Source organism: Halichoerus grypus, chromosome 5 (genome assembly GCF_964656455.1).
Source record: "Halichoerus grypus chromosome 5, mHalGry1.hap1.1, whole genome shotgun sequence".
Classification (NCBI taxonomy): domain Eukaryota; kingdom Metazoa; phylum Chordata; class Mammalia; order Carnivora; family Phocidae; genus Halichoerus; species Halichoerus grypus.
In genome coordinates this window covers 148,002,978-148,015,964 of record NC_135716.1, presented here as the reverse complement: position 1 = coordinate 148,015,964, position 12,987 = coordinate 148,002,978, and the positions used below count along the sequence as shown (strand labels likewise).

At 34.9% G+C, this 12,987-nt stretch overlaps 1 protein-coding gene across 6 annotated transcripts in view; it reads right to left on the bottom strand.

The window, feature by feature from the left end:
* Positions 1-12,987, bottom strand: part of FAF1 (Fas associated factor 1) — a 503,750-nt gene that overhangs the window by 331,067 nt on the left and 159,696 nt on the right. For all 6 annotated transcript variants that reach the window (XM_078073166.1, XM_078073168.1, XM_078073169.1 and 3 more), the window contains one exon: positions 9,485-9,687. In XM_078073166.1, the coding sequence (XP_077929292.1) occupies positions 9,485-9,687 (203 nt within the window). The remainder of the gene's footprint in view (positions 1-9,484; positions 9,688-12,987) is intronic.

The following is a 12,987-nucleotide window of genomic DNA, read 5'->3' as shown; positions in this document are numbered from 1 at the left end:
CACTAGGTGTCACTGTGATATAAAGTTGTTGGCTGCCTTCAGGCTTGCTTTATACATTGTTGAGTCTTCCTGATAATAACATGGAAAACTGGATCTTATTTAGCATCTCTCTGCATTTTAATATTTATACATACACAGAAAAATTAGTATTTATCCAATTCCTTAATAACAGTAAGCTGGTCTATATATATAAAGTATTTAACAATTATATTTCAGGTCACCTAAACTTTACTGAGTATATTTTTAAATTTCCCTATGGTAAATATTTTAATATACAAACAAATACATACATATGCTCATTTACTGAACCATTTATTTTCTCAGCAGATACTACTCTGTACTAACCACTGTGCTTGGAGAATTTAGAGAAGAATAAGACCTAGTCTCAGTTTGAGAAGTTAACATTCACCAAGGAAACCTGAAACACAAAGAAAGAATAAGATGTTTTAAAATCAAGGAATGAATCCATTTAACTATGTCCACGGAGGTTAGGAAAGGCTTCATAAAGGAGATATTTGTATGTAATATTAAAATATGAGTGTGAGTTTTCTAGAAAAACTAAAACAAGGAAGGGCAAATCAAATAGAATATAGGAAATAAGGAACTACTGAAAGATGTATAAGAAGATTTACAGTCTAGAAACATCATTATAGGACAACTATGTAAAATACAGACTAGAAAAATAAAGAAACTGAAAGAATAGAAATTAGAGGAATTATGTTAATAATTCATGACAGAGATTAACTCCTGAACTGTAACAGAGGTCATAAAAATAAAGGAAGGATTCACATAATATTGCTATAAAACTAACAGAATGTAATCAACCAAATGCAGTGAAAGAAGAAAAAATTTTCCATCAAGTCCCAATTATCTCTGCACATAACTTCCACAGTGATGCATATTAACAAACTTAACAGTGAACACAGAGAAGATGCATGACCTGATTCTTTGACTGGCATGCAATTCATAATAAAAGAATAACTATAATCGAGAACAAAAAACTGGAATAATAAGAAGGAGAAGCTGTGTATTGTACAATATCTGTATATAATTTTTGAATCACATTTTATTTATATGTTTGTAACTATTTTAATTTTATTTGTTTTCAAACAGAATGATGACTTGACTTTCTACTCTACCATACTTGGGCACGAGTCTGCTTTTACAATGAATTATAAATTGAACAGATTAACAAATGTGATTTCTGGAAATTCTATCACATGTTTTTATAACAAAGCTTTAAAATAGTTTCATAGATTATCCTCCAAATTCAGATAGACTTAAAGTATAACATTAACATATATCATCCAGAGAAGCCAGTATTTCTGATCACCATCTTTGAAATAAGCAGGGATTTCACTCCAACTGAGTGAACCAATGAAAAGGGTGGTTTAAGTGATCCATTTACTTCCACCATATACCAAATATTACATCAACAAAAAGAATCAGGTCACTTTGAAATGAGACACTGTTAACTACTCAGCCACATGCTACAAAATAGCAGAATTTATTTAGTATAAGACTTCTTTCCTGTTTTTTTTTTAAATGGATAAAAATCTGAGACAACATTAAGTAAAAGTGTGATATGGTACTGAATTCTTTCCCCTATAATAAATATATTCATCACTAAACTAGGAAGTAAAAGCCTAGTAAAACCCTATATAAGGGGTTCCCTACTAACACACCAAGGATGCCTTAGCAATATTATTGAAAATCTATATGAACAATAAGCAAGGTCAATTCTGACTAATTACTATTGTAATTTGTAATTGTAAAACTATTTTTCAAACATCAGTAGATGGGTTTTGGTAATTTTAAAATTATAAATTCATTTTAAATATCAACAAAGAGATCGAAACTTATAAAAAAAGAACCAAGCATATTTTGGAGCTAAAGAATATAATAACTGAATTGAAAAGTCACTAAACGGGCTCAACAACAGACTTATCAACCAGAAGAAAGAATATGTGAACTTGAAGACAAGTCTTTTGAAATTACCCAGTCAGAAGAGAAAAAAGAAAAAAGCAAGAGAAAGAGTGAAAAAAGCCAGAGGACTAATGGGAAACCATTAAAGGACCAATATATGCATTTTGGGAGGTGCAGAAAATAAGACCAAGGGGCAGAAGGCTTATCTGAAGAAATAATGGTGAACACTTCCCAAATCTGGGGTAGGAAATAGACATCCAGATTCATGAAGCATAAAGGATCCAAAAAATAATAAATCCTAAAAAATCCATACCAAAAGAAAACATTAAAATCAAATTGTCAAATTAAAGGACAAAAAGGAATTTGAAAGCAAAAAGTGAAAGGCTCATCACGTAAAGGGAGCCCCCAGTATCAGCAGATTTCTAACTGAAACTTTGCAGGTCAGAGGGGATAGAGTGATATATTAAAAGTGCTGAAAGAAAAAAACAACCAAACAAGAATACTATGTCCAGGAAAACTGTTCTTCATATATTAAGGAGAAATAAAGACTTTCTCCAGATAAACAAAAGCTGAGAAAGTTCAACACTGCCTTATAAGAAATGCTAAAGAGAGTACTCCAGTTGTAACAAAAGGATACTAGATAGCAACACAGGAGTATAAAGCTGTTAATGGTAAATATATAGACAACTACAAAACATTCTAGACAAGTACAGAATACTGTAACAGTAATGATTAATCACTTAATCTGGTATAGAAGTTAAAAGACAAAAGCATACAAAATAAGTATAACTATAAATTGTTAATGGTACATAATACGAAAGGATTTAATTTGTGATATTAATAACGAAGGGAGGGGATAAAGACTCGTTTTATAGATGACTGAAGTTATTAGGTTAAAATAGATTATTAAAACTATGTCTTATGTAAGCCCCATGATAACTACAAAAATAACAGCTAAAGAAGATTAGAAGATACAAAGAAAACAGCTATAGAAGATACACAAAAGAAAATGGAACAAGATCAAAGCATGACACTACAAAAAAAAAAATCAACAAAGAAAGATGGCAAGAGAAAGAGGGAACAAAAGCTACAAGACAAAGGAAATAATCAACAAAATGGCAATAGTAAGTCCTTTCCTACCAGTAATTACTTTAAATGTAAATGGATAAAACTCCCTAAACAAAAGACACAGACTAGCTGAAAGGATTTAAAAAAAAAAAAAATCCAACTATATGGTATCTACAAGAGATTCACTTGAGATTCATGGACACACTGAATGAAAGTGGAAGGATAGAAAAAAATATTCTAGGCAAATAGTAACCAAAAGAGAGCATGGTGGCCATACTTATATTGACTAAATAGACTGTAAGTCAAAAACTTTCACAAGAGAGAAAGGACATTATATAACGATAAAAGAGTCAATTCACCAGGAAGATGTAACAATTATATACACATATGCACCCAACATCAAAGCACACAATATATGAAGCAAACAATGATAGTAGGGGATTTCAGTAATGGATAAAACTTCCACACAGAAGATCAATAAGCAAACACAGGACTTGAACAATATTGTAGACCAAATGGACCTAACAGACATATACAAAACATTACACTGAAAAGCAGCGAAATACATATATTTCTCAAACACACATGGAACATTCTCCAGGGTAGATGCCATGTTAGGTTGTAAATCAGTCTTTTTTTTTTTTTTTTTTTTAAGATTTTTTATTTATTATTTATTTGACAGAGAGAGGGAGTGAGAGAGGGACAGCACAAGCAGGGGGAGTAGCAGAGGGAGAGGGAGAAGCAGGCTCCCCGCTAAGCAGGGAGCCTGATGTGGGGCTTGATCCCAGGACCCTGGGATCATGACCCGAGCCGAAGGCAGACACTTAACAGACTGAGCCACCCAGGCGCCCCAGGTTGTAAATCAGTCTTAATGAATTTAAGAAGAAAGAAGCAGAAGGAAACTACTATAGATTTTTAGTTTCATTATAATATGGTAGGAAAACATTCCTGATATGATTTAAATCTTCTTAAATCTATTAAGACTTGTTTGTGACCTGGGGTACGTAGGTGGCTCAGTTGGTTAAGCATCAAACTATTGATTTTGACTCAGGGCATGATCTCAGGGTCATGAGATCAAGCCCGGTGTGAGGCTCCACACTCAAGCAGGGAGTCTGCTTGAGATTCTCTCCCTCTCCCACTCCCCCCAAGCTCTCTCTCTCAAATAAATAAATAAATCTTTAGGGGCGCTCAGGTGGCTCAGTTGGTTAATCAGCTGCCTTCGGCTTGGGTCATGATCCTCGAGTCCTGGGATGGACCCCCACATCAGGCTCCCTGCTCAGCAGGGAGTCTGCTTCTCCCTCTGCCCCTCCTCCTGCTCATGCTCTCTCCCTCTCTCTCAAATAAATAAATAAAAATCTTTAAAAGAAAATAAAAATAAATCTTTAAAAAAAAAAAGAAAAAGATTTGTTTGTGACCAACATGTCATGTATCCTGGAAAATTCACAAATCTGTGGAAATTTAACAACTTATGCCTAAACAACCAAAAAATCAAAGAAAAAAAATCAAAAGAGAAATTAAAAAACATCTAGAGACAAATGCAAACAAAAATACAACATACCAAAACTTCAGGGATGTAGGAAAAGCAGGAAAGTTTACAGCAGTAAATGCCTACATTTAAAAAAAGAAGAAGAAGAAAGATCTAACAAGCAACTTAACTTTACACCTCAACTAACTTTAAAAAAAGGAACAATCTAAGCCCAAAGTTAGAAGAAGGGAGGAAATAATAAAGATTAGAGCAGAAATTAAAAGAGAATAGAAAAATAATTTTAAAAAATCAGCAACACCGAGAGTTGATATTAGAAAAGATCAAGAAAACTGATAAACTTTTAGCCTAAACTAAGAAAAAAAAGAAGACTCAGTAAAAACAGAAAGGAAAAAGGAGACATTACAACTGATGTCACAGAAATAAATATGAATATAGACACTACTATATACAATTATATGCCAACAAATGGGATAACCTAGTAGAAATGGGTAAATTCATAGAAACATATAACCTACAAAGACCGAATCCAAAGAAACAGAAAATCTAAACAAATCTGTAACTTTAGTAAAGAGACTGAATCAGTAATCAAAAACTTCCCAACAAAGAAAAAATCAGCACCAGATGGTTTCAATGGAGAATTCTACCAAACATCTAAAGAAAAATTAATGTCACTCTTTCTCAAACTCATCCCCAAAATCAGAGAGGAGGGAACACTTCCAAATTCATTTTATGAAGTCAACATTACCCTGATGCCAAAGCCAGGCAAAGACACTACAAGACAAGAATAAAAACTATAAGCCAACAACCGGATGAATACAGATGCAAAAATCCTCAACAAAATACTAGAAAACCAAATTCAACAGCACATTAGAAGGATCATACACCATAACCAAATGACATTCATGCATGTGATGAAAAGATGGTTCAACATATGGAAATCAATCAACGTGATACACCATATTAACAAAATGAAGGGAAAAATGTTACATGATCATCTCAATAGATGCAGAAAAAGTATCTGACAAAATTCAACACCATTTCATGATAAAAAATATGCAAGCTAGAAACAGAAGAAAATTACTGCAACATAATAAAGGTTATATATGAAAATGTCTACAGCTAATATAAAAAATATGCAAGCTAGAAACAGAAGAAAATTACTGCAACCTAATAAAGGCTATATATGAAATGTCTACAGCTAATATTATACTCAGTGGTGAAAACTAAAATCTTTTCCTCTAAAGATCATGAACAATGCAAGAATGCCCATTGTTGCCACTTCTATTCATCAGAGTATCTGAAGTCCTAGCCAGAGCAATTAGGCAATAAAAAGAAATAAAAGGCATCCAAATCAGAAAGCAAGAAATAAAATTATCTATGTTTCTAGATGATACTATACATAGAAAACCCTAAAGATTCTATTAAAAAAAAAACCCTGCTAGAACTAATAAACAAATTTAGCAAAGTTACAAGATATAAAATTAACATACAAAAAGTAGTTATATTTCTCTAACACTAACATCAAATAATCTAAAAAGGAAACTAATAAAACAATCTCATTTACAATACCATCAAAAAGAATAAAACACACAGGAATAAACTTAACCAAGGAAGCAAAAGATTTGTACAATGAAAACAATAAAACAATGTTGAAAGAAAGTACAGAAGAAACAAATGAAAAGGCATCACATGTTCAATGAATTGAAAGACTTAATATTGTTAAAATATCCATACCATCCAAAGCAACCTACAGATTCAATGTGATCCCTATCAAAATCCCAGTGGCATCTTTGCAGACATTTTTGCAGAAAACAATGTTAAAATTCATAAGGAACCACAAAGGACCCTATATAGCCAAAACAGTCTCGAGAAAGAGAAATGAAGCTGGGGGCCTCATACCTCCTGAATTCAAAACATTTTACGAAGTAATCAAGACAGTAGGTACTGGCATAAAGAAAAACATATAGACCAATGGAACAGAATAGTGAGCCCAGAAATTAATCCATGCATATGGGTCAAATGATTTGACCAGACTGCCAATTCTACACAATGGAGAAAGGATAGTCTTTTTAACAAATGGTGTGGGGAAAACTGGATATCTACATGCAAAAGAGTGTAATTGGACCTTTATCTTGTTCCATATACAAAAATTAACTCAAAATTGTTTAAAGACTTAAACATAAGATCTGAAGCCCTAAAACTCATAGAAGAAAATATAAAGCAAAAGCTTCATACATGGGTCTTGGCAATGATTTCATGGATATGACACTAGAAGCAAAGACAACAAAAGTAAAATAGACAAGTGGGACTAGATTAAACTAAAAAGCTTTTGTGCAGCAAAGGAAACAATCAACGAGACTGTAAAGGAGAAAATATTTGCAAAGCATATATTTGACAAGGAGTTGATATTCAAAATATATAAAGAAATCCTACAATTCAAAAGCAAAAAAGTAAATAACCTGATTTAAAGATGGGCAAAGGCCCTGAATAAGCATTTCTCTAAAGAAGACATACAAATAACCAATAAGTATATGAGAAGATGCTCAACATCACTAATCATCATGGAAATCCAAACCAAAACCACGATGAGATATCACCTCATACCTGTTAAGAAGACCATTATAAATCAAAAACAAAACAGAAAATAGCAAGTGATGGCAAAGATGTGGAGAAATTGGAACCCTTATGCATTTTATATTGGTGGGAATGTTAAAATGGTGCACCCATTATGGAAAACAGTATGGACATGCCTCAAAAAATTAAAAATGTTCTGAACCACGTATGATCCAACAATTCCACTTTTGGGTATTTATCCAAAAAAAACTGAAAGCAGAATCTTGAGATACTTGCAATCCCATGTTCACTGTAGCGTTCACAATATCCAAGAGGTGAAAACAACCTAAATGTCCACAGATGGGTGAATGGATAAAGAAAATGTAGTATATACATATAATGGATTATTATTCAACATTAAAAAAAAGAAAGAAAATCCTGTAATATGCTACAACATGGATGAAACTTGAGGATATCATACTAAGTGAAATAAGCCAGACACAGAAGGACAAATACTGTATGATTCCACTTATATGATATATTTAAAGTAGTCAAACTCATCTAAGCAGAAAGTAGAATGATGGATGTCAGGGGTTGGTGGAAGGGGAAAATAGGGAGTCGCTATTTGATGTTTCAAATTTTCAAATTTCAAAGTTTCAATTACGTAAGATGAACAAGTTCTAAAGATCTGCTGTACAACAATGTGCATATAGTTAACAACTGTACATTTAAAAATTGTACATTTAAAAATGTGTTAAAAGGATAGATACATTATGTGCTTTTTTACCACAATTTGGGGCGGGGGAAGGAATATACAGGGGGCATGGGAATGAGCATGGGAAAAAATGAATGAAGTAAAGAAATCTGGGCAGAAGAAGGTACATGTACAAAGGCCTTGAGTGGGCTAATAACCTATTCAAGGAACTGAAACAAGTCCAAAACAATTTAGGCATGGTGAGCAAGGAAGAAAGTGGTAACAGATGAAAACCAGAGATGTAGCAGGAGCCTGATCAAGCAGGGACTTACAGGCCATGGTGAAAGATTTTAATTTTATCCTAAACCAATGGAAAGTTTCTAAATGGCTTTAAGTAAGGGAATAACAATCTGATTAGTGTTTGAGAATGATCAATCTTTTAACAATTTTGCTTTTCTCTGCAGTATACCTCTTCTTTTTTTTTTTTTTAAATAGGCTCCACACCCAACTTGGAGCCCAGCACAGGGCTTGTACTCACAGTCCTGAGATCAAGACCTGGGCTGAGATCAAGAGTTGAATGCTTAACCTACTAAGCCACCCAAGTGCCCTCAATTAAAAAATTAAATAAAATTAGGCAAGAATCTTCCTTAAAAAAACAAAGGCAAAATTTCAGAAATATCTGGAATTTAGATTTAAGGCAAAATTCCATTAATGGGTCAAGTAATCTGAATCAAATATGAATTCAACATAGTTTCTCTATAGAAAAAAGGGGCACCTGGGTGGCTCAGTCGGTTAAGCGTCTGCTTTCGGCTCAGGTCATGATCCCCAGGTCCTGGGATCCAGCCCCACATCAGGCTCCTTGCTCAGCAGCCTGCTTCTCCCCCTCCCTCTGCCTGCTGCTCTGCCTGCCTGCTTGTGCTCTTTCTCTCTGTCAAATAAATAATAAAATCTGGAAAGGAAAGGGGGAAGGGGAAAGGAGGAAGGGGAAAGGGGGAGGGGAGGGGGAGGGGAAGGGGAGGGGAGGGGAGGGGAGGGGAGGGGAGGGGAGGGGAGGGGAGGGAAGGGAAGGGAAGGGAAGGGAAGGGAAGGGAAGGAAAAGGGAAAGGGAAAGGAAAGAAAAGGGGCGCCTGGGTGGCTCAGTCACTAAGCGTCTGCCTTCGGCTCAGGTCATGATCCCAGGATTCTGGGATCGAGCCCCACATGGGGCTCCCTGCTCAGTGGGAAGCCTGCTTCTCCCTCTCCCACTCCCCCTGCTTGTGTTCCCTCTCTCTTGTGTTCTATCTCTCTATCATATAAATAAGTAAAATCTTAAAAAAAGAAAAAGCAAAGAAAAGAAAGGAATCGGGTAAAATCTGTCCAATAATGGCAGTCATACACTTAAGTTTCCTTTGAAAGGATAGTATTGAAGCACTTATTCAACTTTTCTCTGATCTCTCATTAACCATAGCATGAAAATAGAATGAATTTCAGCGATAAAGTACAATACACAATATACTTAAAAGTTTGATTTGCATCTGCCCTAAAAGAGCATCTTATACCATTCCATATAAGTGGAACAAAAGAATTATTTTCAAACTTGCCTCAGTATCAACACAGTATTTTAAAATGCAGCATAATTATCTGTATGGAAAATATCAGTTTCAATTTGCCTTTTTTCCCTTCTTATTGGCAGTCAACTCAAAAGAAAAGAATATAAACTAAAGGTTTACCTAATAAATTGTTTATTTATGAAGGCTTTATGCTAGGAAAAACCTTACCAACAGTACAGCTGTCTTCAAGTACCACATCAACATTTCTGTCTCTGTACTCAACCCTGAAGTCCAGCATCCGAGGTTGCCGTTCTACAATTTGCCTAGATGGCATTACAGGTCGAAATGCTGAAGAGGAAGAGGGAGCAGGAACTGAAGCTGGGTGACTTGGATCAAATGCAGGTCCTGGTATAGTCTCACCTCCATAGTCACTGAAATATTGACATAGAAAGAAAGATTATCATCAACCAAATCATTACAGATTACCACTAAGGACCCATTCCATATTTGGCTTGTGTTGGTCTTCCAATCAAATTTACCTACCTGTGCATCAAGGCCTAACTAAAGTTTTACTTCCTCCATAAAATCTTTCCTAGTGACTGAAAGCCAAATTACTCTCCCTCCCATCCCTGCCTTTCTATGTCTATTAGCAGTATCATACATATAATTTAGCATTTAATCAGAGTTTTGCCTTATGTTGTTATGATGTTAGTAAAACATTAATTTTGAATTAAGAACAGTGTCTTCTTCATTCACGTTCATTTGCTTACTGAAACATTATTTGATTAACTCTACTTTCCAAAAAACTCAGAAATTTACCATCCTCAAACCTCCATTCTATCATACTCCTCAGTCTTAAAAGATAATTTTTTTCCTGCTTTGCATAGAAAACAGATGCCATCAAGATGAAATTCCCTTACTTTTTTGACATCAAATCCACAAACTAAGCCGCATATGTACTCTTTTTTCTCTTTCTATAAAACAGAGGCAACATCATTCTAAAACCATCTTCTAATTAGCTTTACATTATGGTATGCTTTTCCTTTCCAGTATCTTCAACATCTCCTTCTCTTCTGGATTCTTCGTAATAACATTTAAACATGTTTAAGTCTTAAAAAATAAAAATAAAATCTTTGTTCTGCTCACTTAATAGTTATCTCATTTCTAAAATGGGAAAATTAATTATATTTGTAGGGATTAAATCAGGTATTTACATGAAAAGCTTAGCACACTGCCTGGTACCTAGTAAGATCTCAAACGTCAAACTCAGTATATCCAAAGTTTAACTCATTAATGTTTCCCGAAGCCTGATCCTCCCTCCGTTGTTCCTCATATTAGCTACCCAAGCCAGAAACTTCGGGCATTATCCTTGATACCTTCTTCTCTCGCAACTCCCATATCTAGTCAGTCCTTTCAATTTTACCTCCTAAATATCTTTTAGTTAAGTCATCCACCTTTCCCCTTTGAAGCTGACACCCTAGCGCAAGCCGCGAGCACCTCTTACATGGACTGATGGAACAGCCTCCTAACTAATCTCTCTGAATGTTCCTTTGCTCCCCTGCATGTCACTCCTTACCACCACAAAAATGAAATTATAGAAATGTCTTCATGTCATTTTCTTCAATATTCCCCTCTGCTCTTCATACAGAGCTAAAGAGGCGTATAAGCCCCTATATGATCCAAATCCTATCTACCTCCCCATCCTTAGCTTGTGCTAGGCTATCTCCAATCTCTCTTTTAACAGCCATTAACAGCCTTTCATTTCTTCCGTCTCACCTTGATCCTTCCCATTTCATAGGGGAACACAGACTATTCCTTCAAAGAATATTCTTTCTTTCCCATCTCATCCCAATATTCCATCTTTCTTCTAGCTAATTATATTTACCCTTCATATCTCAGATTGAATCTTTTTCAACTCAGAGCATGTTTTACTACCTCAGACTGGTTCTAATTCCTCACCACTACCAATTATAATTGGTATTAATCATTTGACATTTAGGACCCCCCAGAGAATATAAGTTCCACAAGGGCAAAGTTCACATTTGTGTTTTTAATGGCTGTATCCTCTGCCTGGAGCTCAAGATTTTACAGAGAAAGTACTTAAATATTTAACAAACTAACGAGTAAAGGAATAATTATTAAAGAATTTGGTTTAATTTACATATATAGTCACTTTTTTTCCCCTCACTGGGAGGAGTAAGGAAGAAGAGAACATAAGGAATGCTTCCACTGAAACATCATTTTGTATATATGTTCCACCACCACCAAACTACAAGCTCATTTCTAAAACATCTTTTTTCTCACCCTAAATTTAAGGGAAAACAACAGATTGGGAACCTGAACAAGAACAACAAAAACAAGAACGACCAAAAACACACAAATAAGCACTACTGATACCAACAAGCCAGGAAAAAATATTTACATTTACTTCACACTATTGCTCTGATTAGTGTTTACCAAATTTAGATTACAAAATTGATTTTTGTGAGTTGTGATCGTCTTTTAAAGAATAGGATAGGATAGGATAGGATAGGATAGGATACAAATGATCAGTACATGGCACTTAATAATTAGGACCAAGTATTGTTTCCCAAAACTTTTGATTCTGATACATATTTGCATATGTGTGTTTTGGATTCCAGGTATTTCTCATTGTACCTCATAGCCAAGAAAGTGTGAAAATGATGAGAGTTCAGATACTCTAGTAATCACTGATCCAAAGACAAAAACCTACACTTTCTCCCAGTTGTTAAGATTCAAGAAAAGTAATCTTAGAAGTAAGACATGGAAAAGAAAATGTCCAAAGCAGGAAAGACTATCACTATTAGAATCCAAACTGAATATCTATGAAGAGAATGTGTGCAATATTTCATATCTCTCAATTTTGTCACAACTTCTCAGAACCTCGGAAAAACAGCTAAAGTTAATAGGCTGGTCCCTGACTTACTGTTTTCTTAACTACAAATTCATCCTTCTGTAGTCTATTGTGTGATGCTGGGGCTAGCATTCTGCAAAATTCTATTTGTCCTTTGGCAAACATGTTTCCCCAATAGATTCTGCAAATAGGGGATACTATTAGATAGAGATTGTGTTACGAAGAGAGGAGGAAAGCCTTCCTTCTTCCTATTTGCATATACGTCTATCAGTATCATCCTGTAGCTTTCAGTCTCCTCCTGGCTTTTTTCAGTATTCATATAACCAGCTTCTTGACATCCCCTCAGACACCAATAGCAGCTAGACAGTGTGCATTCCACAGCGGCCTGATCCTCACTCAGGTCCAAGGGACTCCTCGGAGCTTCAAAGTTCTGTTAATCCCTTTGACCTAGACCTAAGAGTGGTAACTTCCTGAAGCAGCTATTATACATAGGTTACTTCAGTTTTACTTTTTTGCTCTTTTAGTCTTCCACACCTGTGTAACCAATCCTACACTAAACTTGAAATACCCAAAATTTTTTTTTGGTAATGGAGGTGTCCCAGAAACAGGATTCAGGAATTGGTTTGATTACGTCCTTGACCTTCAATACACTGATGAGCTCCTTGCCAATGGAAAATGAGATACTAGTGATCATGCACTGGCATAATGATTAATTGAATTACCACTTATAGTTCATTATGATCACATACCTATTAAAACAAGTGCCTAGGGGGACAAATGACTATTTGACTTGGCCATTACGGTAGTAATAATAACAATAAAGACCTTGAGCTGGCTGCTTCTGGAAAGCTTAACA